At 46.5% G+C, this 19,581-nt stretch overlaps 1 protein-coding gene across 2 annotated transcripts in view; it reads right to left on the minus strand.

Annotated features, from left to right (window-relative positions):
* TSC2 (TSC complex subunit 2) overlaps positions 1 to 19,581 on the minus strand; it is a 32,948-nt gene that overhangs the window by 12,763 nt on the left and 604 nt on the right. The window contains exons 2-27 of one of the 2 annotated variants that reach the window (XM_062503466.1): positions 18,738 to 18,895; positions 18,105 to 18,191; positions 17,387 to 17,497; positions 16,640 to 16,784; positions 16,379 to 16,496; positions 15,866 to 15,914; positions 15,352 to 15,477; positions 14,959 to 15,032; positions 14,486 to 14,612; positions 13,702 to 13,845; positions 13,347 to 13,484; positions 13,052 to 13,155; positions 12,186 to 12,267; positions 11,145 to 11,300; positions 10,895 to 11,011; positions 10,255 to 10,377; positions 9,869 to 9,975; positions 8,973 to 9,126; positions 8,129 to 8,251; positions 7,692 to 7,826; positions 7,011 to 7,200; positions 6,555 to 6,648; positions 5,980 to 6,082; positions 5,041 to 5,135; positions 2,445 to 2,573; positions 360 to 524 (exon numbers count right to left, since the gene is read on the minus strand). In XM_062503466.1, coding sequence (XP_062359450.1) covers positions 360 to 524; positions 2,445 to 2,573; positions 5,041 to 5,135; positions 5,980 to 6,082; positions 6,555 to 6,648; positions 7,011 to 7,200; positions 7,692 to 7,826; positions 8,129 to 8,251; positions 8,973 to 9,126; positions 9,869 to 9,975; positions 10,255 to 10,377; positions 10,895 to 11,011; positions 11,145 to 11,300; positions 12,186 to 12,267; positions 13,052 to 13,155; positions 13,347 to 13,484; positions 13,702 to 13,845; positions 14,486 to 14,612; positions 14,959 to 15,032; positions 15,352 to 15,477; positions 15,866 to 15,914; positions 16,379 to 16,496; positions 16,640 to 16,784; positions 17,387 to 17,497; positions 18,105 to 18,191; positions 18,738 to 18,875 — 3,134 coding nt within the window. In that variant the 5' untranslated portion in view covers positions 18,876 to 18,895. The remainder of the gene's footprint in view (positions 1 to 359; positions 525 to 2,444; positions 2,574 to 5,040; positions 5,136 to 5,979; positions 6,083 to 6,554; positions 6,649 to 7,010; positions 7,201 to 7,691; positions 7,827 to 8,128; positions 8,252 to 8,972; positions 9,127 to 9,868; positions 9,976 to 10,254; positions 10,378 to 10,894; positions 11,012 to 11,144; positions 11,301 to 12,185; positions 12,268 to 13,051; positions 13,156 to 13,346; positions 13,485 to 13,701; positions 13,846 to 14,485; positions 14,613 to 14,958; positions 15,033 to 15,351; positions 15,478 to 15,865; positions 15,915 to 16,378; positions 16,497 to 16,639; positions 16,785 to 17,386; positions 17,498 to 18,104; positions 18,192 to 18,737; positions 18,896 to 19,581) is intronic. The other variant, XM_062503467.1, reaches the window with a different exon arrangement.

The following is a 19,581-nucleotide window of genomic DNA, read 5'->3' on the forward strand; positions in this document are numbered from 1 at the left end:
CGCTCAACTGGCCTGGAAGACTTCCAGGATGGGAGATCCTCTGGGAAATCCTTTCCAATATCCCATCCATCCATGCCCTATGGCAGTGGGATGCCATTCCCTGAGTCCTGTCCCTCCACCCCTTGCCCCAGGTCCTTCTCCAGCTCTCCTGGAGTCGCTTTAGGCACAGGAAGGGGCTCGAACAGCCCCTTCACAGGCTTCCCACCTCCAGTCTTCCCTCATCTCACCTCCTTTTTACCCAAGGAAAGGCTTCAGGAAAGCTTTCAGAGCCTGAGCATACCAGAATCCCAACATTTTTCCACTGATAAAGTGAAACATGAACCTGAATCCCACCTGTGTGTCCCTGGGCCCTGACTGACCTCTTGGGCACAGCGGTGAAGTTGGAGAAGACGTATCGAGCCATCATGTCCAGGCAGGTCTCTGTCAGCTCCAGGTGCAGGTTTTTCAAGTTGTCATCAGCCTGAGCCATGGAGTTCTCATCTGCAGAGCCCAGGCTTGAGCTGGTGATGGACGTTTGGATGCGGCTGGAAGAGAAAGTGCCCAGGTGCCAGCTCAGGTGGCAGCACATCCCCGTCCCCACACACGGGGGATGCAGACCCTGCTGTGCATGCACGTGGCAGCCATCAAACCCAGGCCTTGGGAAACAGATTTTGGGATCAGCCTCGTGTTGTGCTTCCCAGGTTGGCTTTGCAGGATGTGTTATTTTCTCTGGAGGGACTCCAGCTGGCCAGGCCAGTGCTCTCTGATGTTGGTGGCCCATGGGCAAGTGCACCAAGCAAGGAGTGAGTGGCAGCTTTGAGTTCCTAATCTATGTGAGGGCAAGCATCCCATGAGCAGCACCAGCTTCCCAGGCAGCAGGTTGCCCATGAGCCAGAAACTGGGGCACTCCAGACTCCACTTTATAATCCTGTGGTTTGCTTTTTTTCTCTGTTGCATCTCTTCCATATATTGTTTTTTTTTCCCTCCAAATTCAATAGCAAGGTAAAGCCTAATTTAACTTGAAACAGGAAAAAAAAATTGCACTCTGAACAGGAAATTGGCACAAGAATAGAGAGAAGGTCTTCCTTCAAATCAGCAGAGCAGTTTAAAACCATTTCTGTTTTAGGCTGGACTGCAATATTTTATATAGACAACTCCTTATGTCATTGTAATACAAACTAAGCTGAGGTGCAGCCAAAATTTTTATCATGTGGCAACTTCTTTGGCTTATTTAAGGACAATTATCTGAACTTTTCATTGCTGTCATTTATACAGGAAATGCAAGAGAAGAAAATCACCTCATGACTAATGAGGAAATCAGAGAATCCTGGAAGGGTTTGGGGTGGAAGAAACCTTAAAGGACATCCACACCCTGCCATGGCAGGGACACCTTCCACTATCCCAGGGTGCTCCAAGCCCTGTCCAGCCTGGCCTTGGACACTTGCAGGGATCCAGGGGCAGCCACAGCTGCTCTGAGCACCCTGTGCCAGGGCCTGCCCACCCTCCCAGGGAAGGATTTCTCCCATAACATGAAGTGTCAGAACTATAATTGCAATTCAGTCACTTCAGCCTCTCTCCCCCAAACATAATATAGGGCTAAAAATAAATAAATAAATAAATAAACAAATAAATAAAAACTAATCAAGTTCCACTGACAGCAATCCTACAGGTTAAGGCACAAATCTTCAGCTTCAGCAATTTAACACTCAAGGGAAGTGATCCAGAAATGCATTTTAAAAACTGGCATCAATTATTTCACATCTCTCATTGGAGCAGATCAGTGCTTGCTATCAAAACCTGCCAATCAATCAAATCAATCTCTGAAATCAAATCTTGTTTTCCTTAGTTGTGAAAGCAGCAATTCATATGGGCTGAGCACACCCCTCACTGCTCTCTGGGAAAACAAATCCAGGTTTTTCATGGCATCATTCTTGAGACCAGGACACTCCATCAGTTCCTTCAGAAGAACAAATCCTAAACTGAGGCCAGAACTATTCCTCCTAGACTGGAAGGAGGGCTCTCCATAACTTTGCAGAGCTTCCAAAGCTTCTCCTGAAACAAATCCCTGCTTGGGAGGCTCAAATTTGAGTGAGTTGTCCCCAGGATTGTCACTTGTGCAGAATGCAACCTTTTTCCTTTTATTTGTGCATGGGGGTTTTTTTATTTGTTGTTTGTTTTTTTTTTCCCCTTCACCACCTTTACTTTGAAAACAGAATCTTTCATTGCTAAAGCACCAGAGAACGTGGCAAAGTGACCACAGACACCCAGGGTGTGACGTGGCCTTGGGAAGCCTCGGGATTCTTTCCCAAAACCTTTGCCTGTGGCTCAGGCTGGTTTTTGATGGGAGATAACCAAATCATGCAAGCATCCCACATGCAAATCCACCCTGCTTCCACCCACCCTTGCAGCAAAACCTCCAAGGGCCCAGTTTGCTCTTGGACTGTCCCCATTCAAAGTGCCTCTACCTGCGGACCACATGTTCAGACACACTGATGCTGCGGGATCGGAAGGCATCAACTGCAGAGGGTTCTTTCAGCTCTTTCACTGGAGGAGAGTTATTCAAGCCTTGCTTTGCATTTTTGGCTAGTCTTAAACTACTATGTGGAGAAGCACCAAGCCCCAAAAGAGGTCACAGAAGGGAGGAAATCATTGTAGGGATGTAGGTTGAAAGGTCACAGTCACAGGGTCAATATTGGGGGATCCCGGAGGGTGATGGAAAATAAAACAAATGCCAGGAAAAAAAAAAAAAGGGAAACAAAAAAAAATTAAAACATACAAACAAGCAGAGCTGAAAGCATTAAAAAGACAAACCACATTTTGAAAACAAGATTTTAAATGTGCTACAAAACAAATGAAATTAGTACAAGTTCAAAGGAAAAAAAAACTGGTTGAAATGAGAGTTGGAATACTGGGCTGTTCAGCAAAGGCAAGGGCACCTGAGGCACAAATTCCTCAAGGCTGACGAGTTTTGTGCAGTTCAACCCTGTCTTGTGTTGCCCCAACTCACCATGACTCAACATCTGAGGGCTTCCACAGCTCCTAAAACGCTTTACCTGGACTAGGTCGCAGCAGTTTTTAATAAGACACAGGGACCATATCACCCATTTCTGTCCCCACAAAGCTTGGCCCAAAGCTGAGCTTTCCCCCCAGTCACAACACACCCAGGGGCTCCCAGAAGTGCCCCTCAGCCCAGCTCCTGGCCCTGGGGACACTGAGGCCCCTGTTCCAGACCCTGCCCCACTGCAGAGCCAACAAACACCCCCTGGGGATGCTCCTGTGCCACCCCAGCTGCCTCAGCCTGTCCTCCAGGGAGCCCCCTGGGCTCTGAGCTGGCACAGAAAGGAAATTTCTGTTCACACTGGCAAGTGCCAGGCACACGTGGGAGATGACAGCAATTAAGATCCAAGAGGCACTTTAATTAGTCACTGAGATGCATGCCAGGCTCGGGGCTAATTTGGGCAGAACAGTTGGTCCAGCAGCTCCCATCCCCAGGGATAAAATGCAGGCACTAATTTAACCCTTCTGGCTCTTTCTAAACACAATTTATTTGCAATCCTCCTCTTGGTGAGCTCTTACATCTCAGATTGCCACCTGGAGGGATCAGAATTTCTGTCCTTCTCCCAACAACCTCTCCCAGATCACTTTTGGCCACAACTGCTGCAGAGAGTACAGGCTCATGCTCAGGGATCATCACCTACACAAACATGAGGCCATCCAGCAGCCCTGGAAACTGCTGGGATCATTATCCCTTGGAACACCCAGCACCTCAGCTATGGCAGGGAAACATTCTTTGGGCTTCAGGAGTGAAAACCAAGCCCAGAAGCTTCTCAGGCAAGGAAACTGGAATCTGCTCCAGGCCTTTCCTCTGTGCCCTGGCCAGAATCCAAGCTCAGCCAGACCAAGAGGCAGTGGCATCCTGCCATTCCAAGACAGAATGCTTTCGGCACTGCCAGAGTACAGCCACACTCAGCAGATTTCTGTGGAAAGTGATCCAGCAAAAGCCTTTAGAGACAGTAGTATTCCAACCTGGTAGAATTTAACAGGTTTTTTTAGGGGGTAAAAGGAAAAAAAAGATTAGTTGGAATTCTAATTGGAGAGATGAGTGTCAAAAGGCTTCTCTTCCAAGTTTCTGGACGAAAGAGGAGGAGATGGGAGAGATGAAACACAACACAAGGTTTACAGCTGCAGCAGTAGGACAGGGATGGTGTTTCTGCATTGCAAGACTCTGCTGCAGCCTTGCAGGTGAAGTAGAGGCACTTTCCCCAGGGCTCAGATGCCACCATGTGCTCACTGCTCACAACACTGAAGCAAGTTAAGTGAACCAATTTAGGTAATCCCTGCAGGTAAAAGGACGTTGGAGAAAGCCTGAATGCCTTCCAAGGAATATCTTCCTCCCCTGGCAGATGTTACTTTGAGTGACTGCCGACACTCTGACTTCTGAAAGCTTTGCTTAAAACTGTCATGATGGCTTCAACATTCCAAAAAAAAAAAAAAAAAAAAAAAGGGACCAGGACACCCAGACAGACAGAAAGCAGCTGTGTGCCAGCCAGTGCCCTGACCTGACTACCTGACTGGGAACACCATGGCAAAACACAGCACTGGCTCTCTAATTTATCCAGGTCATTGATCACAACCATTTCTTTGACATTCATCTGGAAATGACTTGTTACAGATCAGTCGTCAGAAGGTGTTCACACAGTCCATATGAACATGGGATTCTGTTATCTCTGGTGTTACCCTCTCCTGTTATCTCTGCTAACACTGCACTGATACTCCCAGCCTGACACAATTGTTGATTTTCAGAAGTGAACACCAAAAAGGCTCCCACTGCCTGCACAGGGCTGCAGGACAGGCAGTGCTGCCTCAGGCTGTCAGCCTGGCTGGATCCCAGCCTCTCACCAAGCCCAGCAGTCTTTGACCTAAAGAGGTTTACTTTGCTTGCTTACTGCACTGCCACACTGGGATCACTACACCCAGCCTCCTGCAGGGAGGGACACGCAGGGAAGGGGTGAGCACGAGAGCAGGGAACACCAAACCCTGCTGGAGTTGAACAGAATTTACCTCTTTGGCCTCTCATTGAGGCTGGTGCTGCGAGCCCTGAAGCTGTCCTTCTCTGGGGTGTCATCAAAGGACAGCAGCACGTTGGAGCGCAGACCCTGCCGTGGGGACAAGAGGTGACAACGTGAAGCTCGGATGTAACCAAAAGCATGAATTCTATCACCGTGTGTTAAACCAGCTGGGGCAGTGATCCTTATCTCTGTGGGGGATATCTGCTGTTAATGGGCCAGATGTTAAACCATACCGGTGCAGTGTTCTTTATCTCTCCCACAACCCATCCTCCCTCCAGGAGATATCTCCTGTTAATGACCATTGAGTCCCACTGCAGGAATGATAAAATTCCATCATCCCATTGGGAGATGCTCCACCCAGGGGGAGGAGCCAAGCATTTCCTACCTAGATAAAATATGTGATTTAGAACACACCAGCAGTGTTTTTCCCACTGGATTCCAGAGGAAAACCAAACCCTTCTACAGGAGCACTGCTCCAACAGAACCACATCTGTCCCTGCAGGAGGATGCAGCCACCATTTAATGGGACTGTACCAACACCCTGACTGAATGACAGGGTGCCAGGTTGGATTCTGACTCTTTCAGTGTTTTGGGCTTGTTCTTTGTAATACTGTATTTCTATTTTAATTTTTCCTAGTAAAGAACTCTTATTCCTATTCCTGTATCTTTGCCTGAGAGCTCCTTAATTTCAAAATTATAATAATTTGGAGGGAGGGGGTTTACATTTTCCATTTCAAGAGAGTCTCCTGCCTTCCTTAGCAGACACCTGTCTTTCAAACCAAGACAGTCTGCAACCAGTGACCAAAGCACGAGAGCTCACAGAGATGCTGACAAGAAAACCAGTATTCTGCTAGCTTCAAACAGAACCTTTGAAGGTCTCAGATCAGCTGTCAGTTCTCCTGAGTGCTGCTGGGCTGAGCAGTGCCATTACCTTGGTGATGTAGGGGACAAAGTCCTTGCGGAAGGGCAGGCGGCAGCGGATGAACCACATGGCGATGACGTGGTGGGCCAGGCAAACGATGTACTGGTTAAACCTGCAACAGCAGAGCAACCCACAGCTCAGCCTGACACACATAACTGCTCCTTACCTACTCAAAGTGGAAAGGAAAATACCCTTCAAAAATTCTGTTCATGAGAAACAGGTTTTTGTCTAAGGTGATGATGACCCAGAATTGTATCATGGAATTAGAGAATAGTTTGGGTGGGAAGGGATCTTAGAGATGATCCAGTACCACCCCCGGGGACATCTTCCAGTATCTCAGGGTGTTCCAAACCTCATCCAACCTGGCTTTGGTCAGAAAGAGGGGCAGCCACAGCTTCCCTGGGCACCCTGTGCCAGGACCTCCCCACCCTCCCAGGGCAGAAATATCCCTTTTTCAGGAAAAGCCTGATGCTGCCAGAATGAGCAATATCCTATAAATAACCTTGAGCCAAAAAACGACAAAAAAAGGCTTTCCGAGCTCTCAATTTCCCAGATGAGAGAGAAGCACATTGCTGTGGCCTTACTTGGAGGGGTTTGTGTAGGGCAGGGAGATGGCGAAGACGCTGGCGTACTGCTCTGCCGCGAAGTTCCGGTACAGGTGAGGCAGCCTGGCCAGAGCTGCAACAGTCAAGCAGCAAAACCAGCACAGGTGAGGCCTCAACACAACCCTTCAACATCCTAACTCAGTTTAAGTTCTCATTTTTTGTTTTTTTTCTGAATGATCATGGAAGTTAAAATCACATAATGCAAGGAGAAGAAAGCAGCTCACATTTCCATATGGCTGAAGGACACAGAGTGTGTTTCTCTGTTCAATGCAAGAGCTTCATACAGAAAACTTGTAACAAATGAGGTGATGGAACATTTACAACCCGAGCAAGGGCATCACAGTGCATTCCATATGACCAACACCATCAATCCCTCACATACTCTACACAAAAACCTCAACTACAGAAACCGGAAAGAAGAACGTCATGACTTACTTGACAGAAATTCCAGGAGAGGGATTGCCATGTTGGCTGTGGCAGAAATGTGGGTGAGTTTGACAATGAGGACAGGCAGTGCTTTGATGATGATGTCGGGCATCTCCACGCTGCACACTGACAGTGCCACCACGCACTGGTTGGCACAGCGGTAGATGAGCCCGTGCTCCAGGCAGTACACGATCTCACGCTGGGAGAGCAGAGAAACACTCACCAAAGAACACCCCGAGACACCTCCTGACTCCTGCCAGCACCCCAGAACACCCTGCAAGGCACCCCTGCTACAAGGCACCCCTGCTGCAAAGCCTGTGTGACAGCTGAGTGCTAACGCTGAGCTTCAAATAATGCTGCACGTACCCCAGGCCAAACTCTTATCAGGGAACTCAAGTAGGTAGTTGAAACTTTAAGTTTCAGATTGAACAGAATTTTTTTGTTTATAAGGGTCTTACTGCAGAAAGTAAAGTCACTCAGTGACCTGTGAGGGGGATAGGTGAGGAGTGAACCCACTGCTAATCCTACGTGGGCTCAGCAAAGTGTTTTTTTCAGCCTAAATTCAGCAGATGCATCATTTCCCAACAGCAAAAGGCAGTGGTACCTTGCACTTCTGTCTCCTAACCAGCTCACAGGCTAAACAATGCACTGCAGGCTCTGCCCTCCCTACACCCTCCTACCACCCCATACCTGCTTGGCTTTGTCCAGGTAATTGTGGTAAGATATCAGTGCTGTCAGCACGGGGACCACAGCCAGGTGCAAATCCGTGCGGGAAAAGCCTTCGGGGGTCCCGTGGAGCCTGTCTGTGGTCTTCTTGTCTGTGAGCTGACACATCACACAGCCAGTCAGGGCACCTCACTAAAACACCTTCTGAAAGGCAGCAGAAGGCATTGCCCACAGCTCCTGTATATACATTCATATACATCCATTAAGAACACTCATTATTGCCTATTCTGTACCTAGAACAACCCTCACAAAAGAGAGGGTAAGCGAGGATTGACAACCAGCCTGCTAATCTTTAAAATATTCATCCGAAGACAAAAAAAAAACCAAAAAACACTCAAAAATCCCCTCCAAGCAATTCCCAATCAAGCCAGGAGCTGGGGACTGTGCCTCAGTGGCATTACCATGTAGCTCAGTGCAGAGGCCAGCTGGTCTATGTTGCAAGGAGAAGTCAAAAATAGCACTTTATAGCGCAGGGATTCGGGCAATTTGTTGAGAACCAACTTCAGCACCTTCCAGTCTGTCTCCTGCAAAGACAGAAAATGTTGAGGTAGAAATTTTTTGCATGATTTCACTTGAGTTTGGACGGAAGATCAATCAAATTGCAGACAATGTGTCATTTCCTAGGCAGATATAGGTCTTGTCGTGGTTGATACAGAAAAAGAAGTGGCATTTAGCTGTCACAAGTTTCTCCCTGTCTGTCACCCAGCTCTAGGTGCAATATTGGCACCACAAACTGGAAGAGAAATTATATTGAGATCTGCCAGACAGAATTCAATGCTCCAAAGCACCAGCACCAATTAACTCCCAGAGCAAGCCAAGCCCTCAGCACAGAACTGTGTCCAATGCCACACTCAGGAACAATCTCTATTTACATTTCACTGGTGATGAAACATTCACAAATTCTCAAAATACCTCACAAACTTGCAGTGGGAGAGATTTTAATTCCAAATGCCCTTTCAGAAACAGGATGGATTCCTGAATCTTGTTTAATAAGCACAGTTTTTGCCCTTGCCTGCTCTGAAGCAGTGCAATGAAAGCTGTGCTTGTTTTCTCAGGAGCTGGACTGCTGCTCCCACTGGTGGCTGTGAAGCTGCACAGTCACACACAGATTTTGAGCAGCAGGAGCAGAAATTGCATTTCAGGCTTTATTTAAGCACTCTGGGCTGGAATTTGACAGGTAGCTGGTGCCAGGAGAGGACAGGAAGATGCCAGGAGGGGACACAAAGATGCCAGGAGGGTTCATACCTGCTTCAAACACTGCAGGAGAACTCCAAAGACCATGGAGTAGGGCAGGTGTCCCACCCGGACAGTGGCACCTTGGGAAGGCACACTGGGGCTGCCTGAAGGTGGGGACAGGGTGCCAGGGGCCTTTTTCTCAGAAGTCCTTTTCTCTGCCTCTCTGTAACACAGAAAGGGAGAAAAATATGTGTCATTTTTACAGTTTATTCATGTGACCTACAGCACTACCCTATTTAGGAGCTAGGCTGAAGACTGAACAACAGAATCTTCATTTTCAATTTAAAAAAGCACAGGATTGCCCAGCAGACAAACAACAATGAGCCACTTTGGCCAAGTGAAGGATTTTTCTATCTAATTTAGGAAGTTACCATTTGATATGTGCTACACAACTTTAGACAAGCTATAAAATTAAAAGTAGCCAGACTTGTACAAATCACCGAATCAAAATTCAGTGGTTTGAGGAAAAAAATTGCACATTTTTTTAGGGAAGTTTTGTGAGCAGGCACTTAAATTTCATGTCTGAGACTGAGACATGAGATTGAGCTTGAGAGCTCTGCAGGTAAATGATTTGTAAGAACAATTCACCAACGAGTTATTGGTTCAGACAATTCTAGGCTGTAACTACAGACTGGTCCAGGATTTGCAAGATTTAGAAAAACTGCAGATTGCTACTGATGGAACATTAAGCTCAGCGAGAACACAATTTAGTTTGGAAAACAGCTTTTTAAAAATAAAAAACTAAATTAAGAAGTGCCCAAGGCCAGGTTGGACGGGGCTTGGAGCACCCTGGGACAGTGGAAGGTGTCCCTGCCCATGGAAGGGGTGGCACTGGATGAACTCTAGGATCCCTTCCAACCCAAACCACTCTGTGATTCTTTTGCTGAACACAATGAGAAACCTACACAAAATCACAAAGGCAGTAGGGGCTGAACCTCACTGCTCCATCCTTGTTGGAAAGGCCGAGGCGGTGCAGGGAGTCAGCTCGGAGCATCAGCAGGAAATCAAACACCTGGAACAGGGAGGACACTGGAATCACTCAAACCCCGAGCCACTGGAATACTCTCCCACCCCTACATGATGTTTTTCCAGGTGCAAAAGGATTTTTAAGAGATGCCACGGCTTGTTCTGCAGGAGGTTGGTGTCACACTGCATTTACATACCCTTGTGAGCCAAGAAACATTTTGTTCTTCTTCTTGGAAGCTCTAGAGCACCCCACTCCCCACCGGCTACCCAGAAATCCCAGAGGATTGTGCAGCAGTAGCCCTGGGAGCAGAGGGGCTGCTCCTACCTGCAGCCTGATGCTGCTGGCCACAGGGAGGCTGTAGGAGTAGATGTAGTGGCGTTGGACGTGCTGGATCAGCATCTCGTACACCCGCGTGGCGTGGCTGGAGGGCAAACTGTACAGCTTGGTCTGCAGGCACAGAAACACAGCCCAGCCCCAGGGATCTGTCACAAACCTGGGGCTGCACTGCCAATTCCAGCAGAAATGCAGCAAAAACTTCATCCTCAACATATCATGGACAGGTGGCTCTGGAAGGAACTTCTGCAGAGACTCCAGAGCAGCTCCAGAGGCTGCTCTTCACCACAGCCAGGACATGCTGCCCAAACACAACAGGTCTATTAAATCTATTCAAGGTTATGAACACCTCCTTTCTGCTAATTTATGGCCACAACCTCCCTCCACACAGGAAGATGATCTCACCTGGGTTGTACAATGGGAGTTAAGAAAATACAACACTTAGCAAACAGTCCCACAGTGCTCAAAATCAAAGGATTGACCAAAACAAGAGTTAAAATATCAAACAGTTAAACAAAAGTCAGAATATTTAATAGTGGGAGAGGAGTTATCTAAAAAGCCAAGTCCAGCAGAAGAGTATTACAATCTGTGAGACATGAATAATCTGTGTTTAATGCTCTGCAGCATTTACCTGAAGAATTATCAGCAGCCCAAGAACTGCTGTCTTGACATCCTCCAGAGAAGCTGAATAAGAGAGCAAGTCCCTCTCTTCCAGTTCTGAAGGAGATGACAGAGAATGTGCAGCCACCTTTGAAAGAGAAAAGCAGCATATGGTTTAAACCTGCAGCACATCCTTTCTCTATTTCCACACTGGAAGGTGATGGAAGCCTCAGGAAGTCATCCCTGCTGGAAAAGCTGCCAGCCCTGCAGGTTTTATTCACCTTCTCTATGATATCCAGCAGGCTGTTGAAGTGATGAGTGTTGCAGCCTTCAGCCAGGTCCACCAGCAGCTGAGTGGCCAATTTTCGGACCTGATGGTCTTTATCCTCTGGGATGTGAGCCAGCTGGGAGATCACCACCAGATTTATCAGCTCTTCCTGCAAGAGGACAGACCTTCCTAAGCTGTCAGACATCCAGCAGAATGAAACAGAAAGTTTGGAAAGTTACAGAAAGAACTGCAAACAAAAGAACTGAGCAATTCTGGTACCAGGCTTGTTCCTCCACTGTTTCATTCCTTTATCTCCTCTTCCATCCAACAGGTATTTCTGTCTGCCATCCCTCCAGGTATTTGTGACTTTTATTGAATTTCTCAGTGCTTTGATTTTTGTGTGTCCTATAGATATGACAGCCCAGGCTCAAACAGACAAGTGATTTCTAGGCCTTGGGTTTTTTTTTTGAGAGAGAGAGGAAACACCAACAGCTTCATGTTTTCACAAATCTTGAAGGAATCCAAGGAGCACCTCTGCCCATTTCTGCCCTCTGACACTTTGGGCACATCCTGAGGAGCTCAAGATATCTCTGGAGCTCTTCCCTAACTCCTCTCTCACAGAGTTTCCATCTTGGACAGCAATTAAACTGCAAGCACCAAGACCAATCACTGCTCAGTATGTCCAGTCCCCATCCTTTTACAAAGCTTTTAAATCAGCTTTGCACCTCTCACATTGACTGCCAATTCTTCCAAAACAAAATGAACACAGAATTAAAGGCCTTAAAACAGGGAAGCCAAGACAAAACCAGGTCCGTCCTCAAAACCCTGCAGCTCCCACTGCAAATTGCACATTCCTGTATCAAGCTTAGGATAAATAATGGCAAATCCCCCCACAAACATCCCAAAGAAACAGGTCTGCGTGGGTGAGATTTAGAGCCCAGGGCTGTGCCTTCCCCAAAGGCAGAGAGGACCTGAAGCCCCCAAGAAAATGTGCCCCACCAAAGGCTTTCCCACCTACCTGAGACCTCACCTGGGACCCCCAGGGAACACCCACCTCATAGAACTGTCTGTTGATGCTCAGCACAAAGGACAGCACATCCAGAATTTTAATCCTAACAGCACTACGGCTCTCGTTCCTAAAAACAGGAAAAGCAAATCCAAAGTGGAAAAAAATTGAGTTGTTGATATTTAGGGAAGGGAGGAAAGTAAAACGGAAGGGAAGTAAGAAACTTTTTCAGAGTTGGAACAGTAACTGTAAGAGATCAGCTGAGCCCTCAGTTAATGTCTCTACATCTGAAATCAGATTAATGAACAATTGGAAATTCAAATCCCAGTTTAGCTCTTACTCCTTCTGCAGACCTGTAATTGCAGTTTTCCCATTTCCAATCCAAACTAGGAAGCACATGTCAGAAGAACAAGTGCTCTGGTGAGCAAATTTAAAATCAAACACATGGCACTGAGGAAGAGCTGCTCTTTGGCAGCGTTTCAGAGAGAAGACAGAAGTTTGTTATTGCTCTGTGTTGATGCTTCAGAGCACAGAATTCCTTAGGGAGCACCAACTCAAAACCAGGTAACTGGAATACTGGATATCCATATGCAACCCTAATGCTTAACAGGAAAATCTTGTTTGGTGTCAGAACTACAAAGTGCTGTGGAGTGGAACACAACTGCCTGAGTTAATTGGAATAGTTTTGAATGGAAAGAAAGAGAAGAAGAAAAAAGCAGCATAAAGAACTCAGTGGAAAGCTTTTCTTCTTTTAAGTAAGTCCTTTCATATGCTGTGCCCTGGGACTACCACACTTCTCAGCTAACTTAGAACTTCAGAACGTTAGAACTTCACAAAACAAAATGATCTACCATGACAAGGTGGCAAGAAATACTTGAAAGTGCTTCTTAAAAGTAAGAAGTTCCTGTTCCTACCTGAAGAACCTCTCCATTAAGAGCTGCAGGTTGTGAATCCAGCCATCTTTGGCAGGGTGGATGGACTGAGCTCTGTATGTTATCAGGTTTAACACAGAAGATTCCTTCATGGAAAGACCAAGAAATGTTTTCAGGGTATAAACAAACATAATAAATCCATTCCCCCAATCCCCTCCACAGGAATAAGGTTCATGGAAGTCCTGGCTGGGATTTTCTGACCATTTCCTATTTTAGGACTCTCAAATTTCACCTGTAACAGAAGAGAGCCAAAAGGAGGATCATAATAAAGTCTTACTGGTCTCTGATCAGCACATCTTTCCACCAGCTCAAAAAATCTCTCTTCAGAGCCATGAAAATCATTCTGGTCACAGAGCTCTTCTACTGTGGTCAAAAGATCATGTACAATGGACTTCAGTTCTTGGCTCTCCAGAACCTGAGAAGAGACAAAACCATTCCTGAAAGAGTTCCACCTTGCCAAAAGGTGCTAATTTTAAATACAAACAGGAAACTCAGGGAACCACAGCAGTGAGAACAGGGCTAAACCGTTCTCAGCTTCAATTTCCCCACAGTGCACAAACAGATCAATTTGCAAAACAATTTATGGCAAAGCCTTGGGACTGAAAGCACATCCAGGCAGGCCCAACACCCACCTGCAGCTGCTGCAGCAGTCTCTCCATGATGTCCAGGAGGATATCCCAGGTCACAGCCTGCAGCTCCTTCCCATATTTCTTGATCAGGCGTGTGATGGACAGAACGATCTCGTAGGACACGACTGCGTTGGGACAGGTCATGGCCTGGAACCCAAAGCACTTCAGTCAGTGAGCACTTGGCCAGCAGAGCCCAGAAACCCTCTGCATTCCAATGCAGCACACCTTATTAATTAGGAAATCAGCCTGGAGGCCTGAGATAAATCCATTCAAGTCTCTGCACACAAAGGACCCAGCACAGAACCACTTTCTCAAGAGCAGTTCTGCTCTCCTGTGAGCAGCTGTAGCTCAGATGGCAGATACAGCCCCATCCTACAGGCACACAATGGGGATTAAAGCCAGTAATTCCTGCTGGAGGCACTCAGATGAGGAAATTTTGAGAGTTCTGAGGCTGTCCCTGAAGACACCCTCCCTCACTTTTTGTACAAACCACTGGGAAAAGTGAAAGTTGCTGCTTTGTATTTTATTTTTTAAGTTAAAGTACCCACAATGTAGGTATTTGCTAGAAAGGATTCAGACTTTGGATTTCTGGTCAAAGATATTCAAGGAGGAGGCCTCAGCTACAGACATAAATCCTCTTGTTTTACCACTTCTCCCTGTTTCACCCCACACCCAATTTCTTCCTCTTGTCCTCCAGGACTACAAAGATCTCTTTGGTGTAGGGGGCCAAGTTTATTGTCTAAATTTGTCCAAGTGATTAAAAAGCTCACTCAGTATCCCAGCCTACCTTGAGGAATGAAGGCAGCACTGAAGTTGGGGAGTTCCTGAGGGAATTGAGGCGATGAGCCCCCCACAAAGCCATCCCAACAAAGAACACAGCTCCTCTCAGCAAAGCTGCATCTCCCATGTAGGATCTAAGGACAGGGGGAAGGGAACATTCAGACCATGCCACAATTATTTCAGCATACAAAGTCAATAGGAATATGCACTGTCCCAACTGGAATTCCCAGCTGTTAGACATCAGGGCCTTGCACAGCAATGGACAAACATGAAAAGCAGAAAATCATTCACCAAAACTTTAAACAGAGGGAAAATAAATTCAGAAATGCCCCAAATGAGCACTTCAGCACCATAACTAGAGAGGGAATTTATTTCTAAGCATGAGGACCTTCAGCTTGTTCTACTGAGGTTAGTGACTCCTCATCTATCTCACTGGGACCTTACTGAATTCCTTGGATTTGCTGGATCCTCCTCCTTTACCTGTCTTCCATGATCCTGCACATGTTGTAGATGGCACTGTGTCCCAAGTGAGTTCCCAAGAGGTTGCGCATGAGCTGCAAATCCAGAGAGAACATCTCAATCCCCAATTGTTACAGCACTCAGCAGCCTAAACATGGATTTAACTGGCCATGCTTCTGGAGGAAATGTGTCCTGCCTTTCCCAAGCCAGGACAGAAACCTGCCACACCAGCTGAAACCAGGGGACAATCCCATGGACGTGACGCCACTTGCACTAATGAGATGCCAATCCCTCAGTGCTTAAACTATTCTTAATTTCCTCTTAAAACCAAGCAGCAACTGGTGGCAGATGTGCACAGGTATGTCTGACACTTCAGCCAGGAGTGAATTCATTCAAGCAAGCAGGGGTTCTGACCTTCCAGCAGGGCTCACAGAGCTCCTTCACGTTGATGGTGCGGCACAGGGTGATGATGAACACAGGCAGGTTCTCCGAGGGCAGGCAGTTGTAACAAACAACTGCATCCAGCACTTGCAAGGAAATCTTTGGGAAAGGGACAGACAAAATGGTTTTACACTTCCCTGTGAATCAACCAGATCAAATCCTCACCTGGCACACCCAGGAAATCTTCTGGAAGTCAACAGGGATGATGATATTTTCCGGGGCTTTTTTTGTTTGTTTGGGTTTTGTTGTTTTTTTTTTTTTTTCTTTTTAAAAAGCATTGTCGATTCACTTATAGAATTGATCAATGCTTTGTTTGCTCTGGAATAAATTATTGGTGTATCAGATTTATTGGCTTACAAATAACATAATGTTGTATCAGCTCTCTTGAAAGATGAGAGTAAATTCAGAATCTGATGATCTAATTTTGTTTGTAAAAGTTACAAAGAACTTCAAAGAGTTTTGCAGTACTAAAATTCAGATCACTGACCTCTATGTCCATAGATGATGAAGTCTGAATGCATAAGAGGCAGATCTTGCTGTTAAGAAAGAACATTTAATTAGAATTGTTTGCTCCACATGATTTTAGGCAAATTACAAAGAGCCAGAACAGTCAGGTTAATTGCCATGTTATTTAACTCCTCACTGCCCTTCCTGTGGCAATGTTGGTGACACTCCAAGGGACACTGAGCTCTGCACTCTCTTTTATAAAGTTAAAGGGAGACTTAAATGCAGCTCAGGTAATGCCACAGCACAGACCCTTGTCAGACTAAGCAATGCAAACAGGCCTATCCCATGGAACGGGAATGGGAAAAACACATTTAAATGTTAAACTAGAACAGATCTGAACACCGCAAGAACTAAAAATCAAATATTTGCAGAAATTACCTGGGACAAAACAAATCCAGATGGGGATGAAAAATATCCCAGCTGTCTGTATACTGATTTACAACTTTCTCTATAATTTACCAGGAATAAGCAGGTAGGAGTTAAAAAAACCTACTGGACCATGTCAGCTACATAGTCTTCCAGATAGCAGCTATTGAATTTCACCAGGTTCACCAAAACCAGGAGGAACTCAGAAGTCAAACCAACATCCATCCACTGTAGCACAAAATCAGCTAAAGAAGGAAAAAAAAAAAAAACCCTGTTACAATAAGGCTTCTACCCAGGAATGACACCACTACATTTTTTCTGTTATCACTGGATGTCTCTGCGTTGATTTGTTCCCACCAAATTGAAGAGGGGTTGGGACAATGCTCACCCAGCTCCTCCTCTAAGTAGGTGATGTATCGTCCATTCTCTGTCAGGGCCTTGAACACTTCCAGCCGTTCATGCAAATCTTCATTGGAGGGATAATCCTTAATAACCTTAAAAAAATGGGCTCTGAGGATCCCTAATCTCTCACCCTTGAAATAAAAAAGGGAAAGGGGTTAAGGCTTGGATATTATCAAGGTCTACCTCAGTGATCTTCACACTTGAAATTATATTTTTGTTAAATCAATGCCTGCTCTCTTCATAAGCATCCACCCCTGCTTTCTCAGAACACTGAAAACAACAACTTTGGGCTGATTCAGCCCCATGTTTGTGCAACACATTGGGAAATCTGAAGAATTCGTTGTGTGCTGAACTTGGCCAGGCTAGAAGTGTCTCACACAGAACCCCTTGCATACCTGAAACATCAAAACCAGCTGCAAACTGGGACTAGAAGGTCTGGGCAAAGACCACGTAAAATCTGCTGAATTATGCTGAACTTAACCCAAAGTATTTCCTCTTTCTCAAGAGCATTACCCCAAACTAGAACAGCTTTCCATGAGCTGTATGAAAAGTTTTGCTACGAGGTCAAACCAAGACTTCAAATTAAAACTCTTCCTCTTCTCACTTATGAGACACAACCAAAATTACAAAAATGGAGATTTTATAGAGAAGAGCTCCCTGGTGCTGTTCCCATGTCCCCCCTGCACAAAGCCCAGTTTAGGTCAGTGCTCCCTGCCCGTGGGGGTGTTGTCACCTGTCCTTGCACAATGGATTTGAGCAGATGGAGCACGGCGTGCCTGGCCTCGGCGGGACGCTCCGGCTGCAGCATGTCAGCCACCACCTTCCACACGGCCTCCACGGCGTGCTGGGAGCACAAACAAAACCAAAAACCAAACCAAAAGTGTGAGGCAGGAAAGCTTAGCTCTTCCTGGGATCTCCAACCAGCAGGTCGCAATGAATTCTGGCAATTCATGATTAAGATCCAGGGGTTTCGTGTCTGGAGTTCTCTGTCCTGAGGGACACTCATCCACCTGGCTGCACACACAGACCAAGCTCAGAAGACACCAAATCCAGCCCTACGCCCCAGCAACTGGAATTCCTCATTCCACACTCACTTCAAGTGGGAATATTTGTGCAGAAGCCTTCACCCAGCTACAAGATGAGTTCAAAACCAATTGGGGGCTGCTTATTAACAAGGCAGGAGGAGATAAGGAAACCCCTCTTAGAATCTTCTCCTATGAACTATCCTGAATATCCCCAGCATTCTCCTTCCAGGAAGCCCAACAGCTCCATCCCCTCTTCTCCAGAGCTGGAAGGTTGGGCAGACTAATTTCCTTCTACATCATAAAGCAGCCTCTGGTATCACCCATTTAAAAAATATTTATAAACAACAGGAGTCTCTTATGATAGTTTTAAGAGCTGCTGCTTACATTCCCATCCTTCCCATACCCACTGAACACTTTGGAACTCACCTCTTCAATTTTTTTGGTTTTTGCCACTTCACAAATTTGACTGATTGCTCGTATCCTGTTACTCAATCCACACTCTATGCTCAGTTCCTGGAAAGAAATGGAGAAATAAGCTAACAGATTATTTTACCAGAAATACTTATCCATTTCTCCAAGGGGAGAAGTAATTCTGGTCTCCTTCTCCTTTTTCTTCTTTTGTATTTGCCTCCTCGTGTGCCAACTACTCTCCTTACAGACTCGTGGTACCAATTACTGGAATCAATTATTTTATTTTTCATCTCCACAGAACCGTAAGGTTTTCATAAAACAGAAATAGTTCCCAGATTGTGGAAACTGCCACCACAGAAACTCCATCAAGCTCAGACTATAAAACAGAGGGGACAGGGAAATACTCTGTAACCCAACATAACAAGTATCTCCAAAGTACTCAGAGAGTGAATAACTCAAATGCTGGAGCTGCAAAGCAGGTGAGTTCTACATCCAGTTCACTAGAGAATGAATTGGGAGATCAGGAGAGGGAATGATAGAGAGGAACTGAATGCCCAAAAAATCCAGGAAAGGAGCAAACCCTCCTGATCCCCTCAGCTGAGGTACTCCAGGCACTACCCCCACCTCCACTCCACTCAGCTCTCACACCTTGAGTATTTCTGCAGTGATGATAAACTCTGTCTGCTTGCCCTCCGATGACTTTGAACTTCCCCGGGATGTTCCCAGCCCCAGAAGGTTCCTGAACTTCTCCTTCAGCCCGGAATCCTTGCTCTGAGGCTTTGCCATCGCTGCCAAGTGCTGAGACCCTGCAAACACACAACAGGGAGGCCCAAGGGGGATATTTCAGCAGGAAAACCCCAATAACAGCATCACACCTGGGCTTTCCCAAAGAGCTCGGGTGTCTTCAGCCTTTTCAAACATGGGAGAAGCCCAACACTGAGGAAACACAAGGAGCTTGTGCTGCTCCTGCCTTCAGCACCCACATCCCACAGCTCCCCATGGAACACAGGGCTCCCTTTCCTGGGAGCTCTGAATGCTCCCTGATTTTTGCAGTATATCCACATGCACACACTGTTGGAGTGTGTGAGCTTGTTCCCAAAGCAAAGGCTAAGCACACTGTGCTGTGCTGTCAACGTGGAAGTGAGGAAGGACTTACAAATCTGAGTGTTGGAACATCCAAGGGCTTCCACGGCAAGAGAAAGATGAGGCAAGAACAAGGATGGCCATTACAACAACAACCTCCAGAAAGTGTCCTACTGTTCCTTGGGGACCCTTGCCCTGGGCACACGACCCTGCACAACCCAAGGTCCCTCTGTCCCCATGGATATCCCATGGTCTTCTCACACCCTGGGCACAGCAACCCTGCGAATGCACCACAGAGCCTGTCCCTGCATCCCAGGGGACACGGCACAGACACCAGCACGGTGTCACCAGGGACACGCCATGGACCCCACATCAGTGTCACCAGGGACACGCCACGGACCCTGGCCCA

The sequence above is a fragment of the Cinclus cinclus genome, chromosome 16, assembly GCF_963662255.1.
Source record: "Cinclus cinclus chromosome 16, bCinCin1.1, whole genome shotgun sequence".
Lineage (NCBI taxonomy): Eukaryota > Metazoa > Chordata > Aves > Passeriformes > Cinclidae > Cinclus > Cinclus cinclus.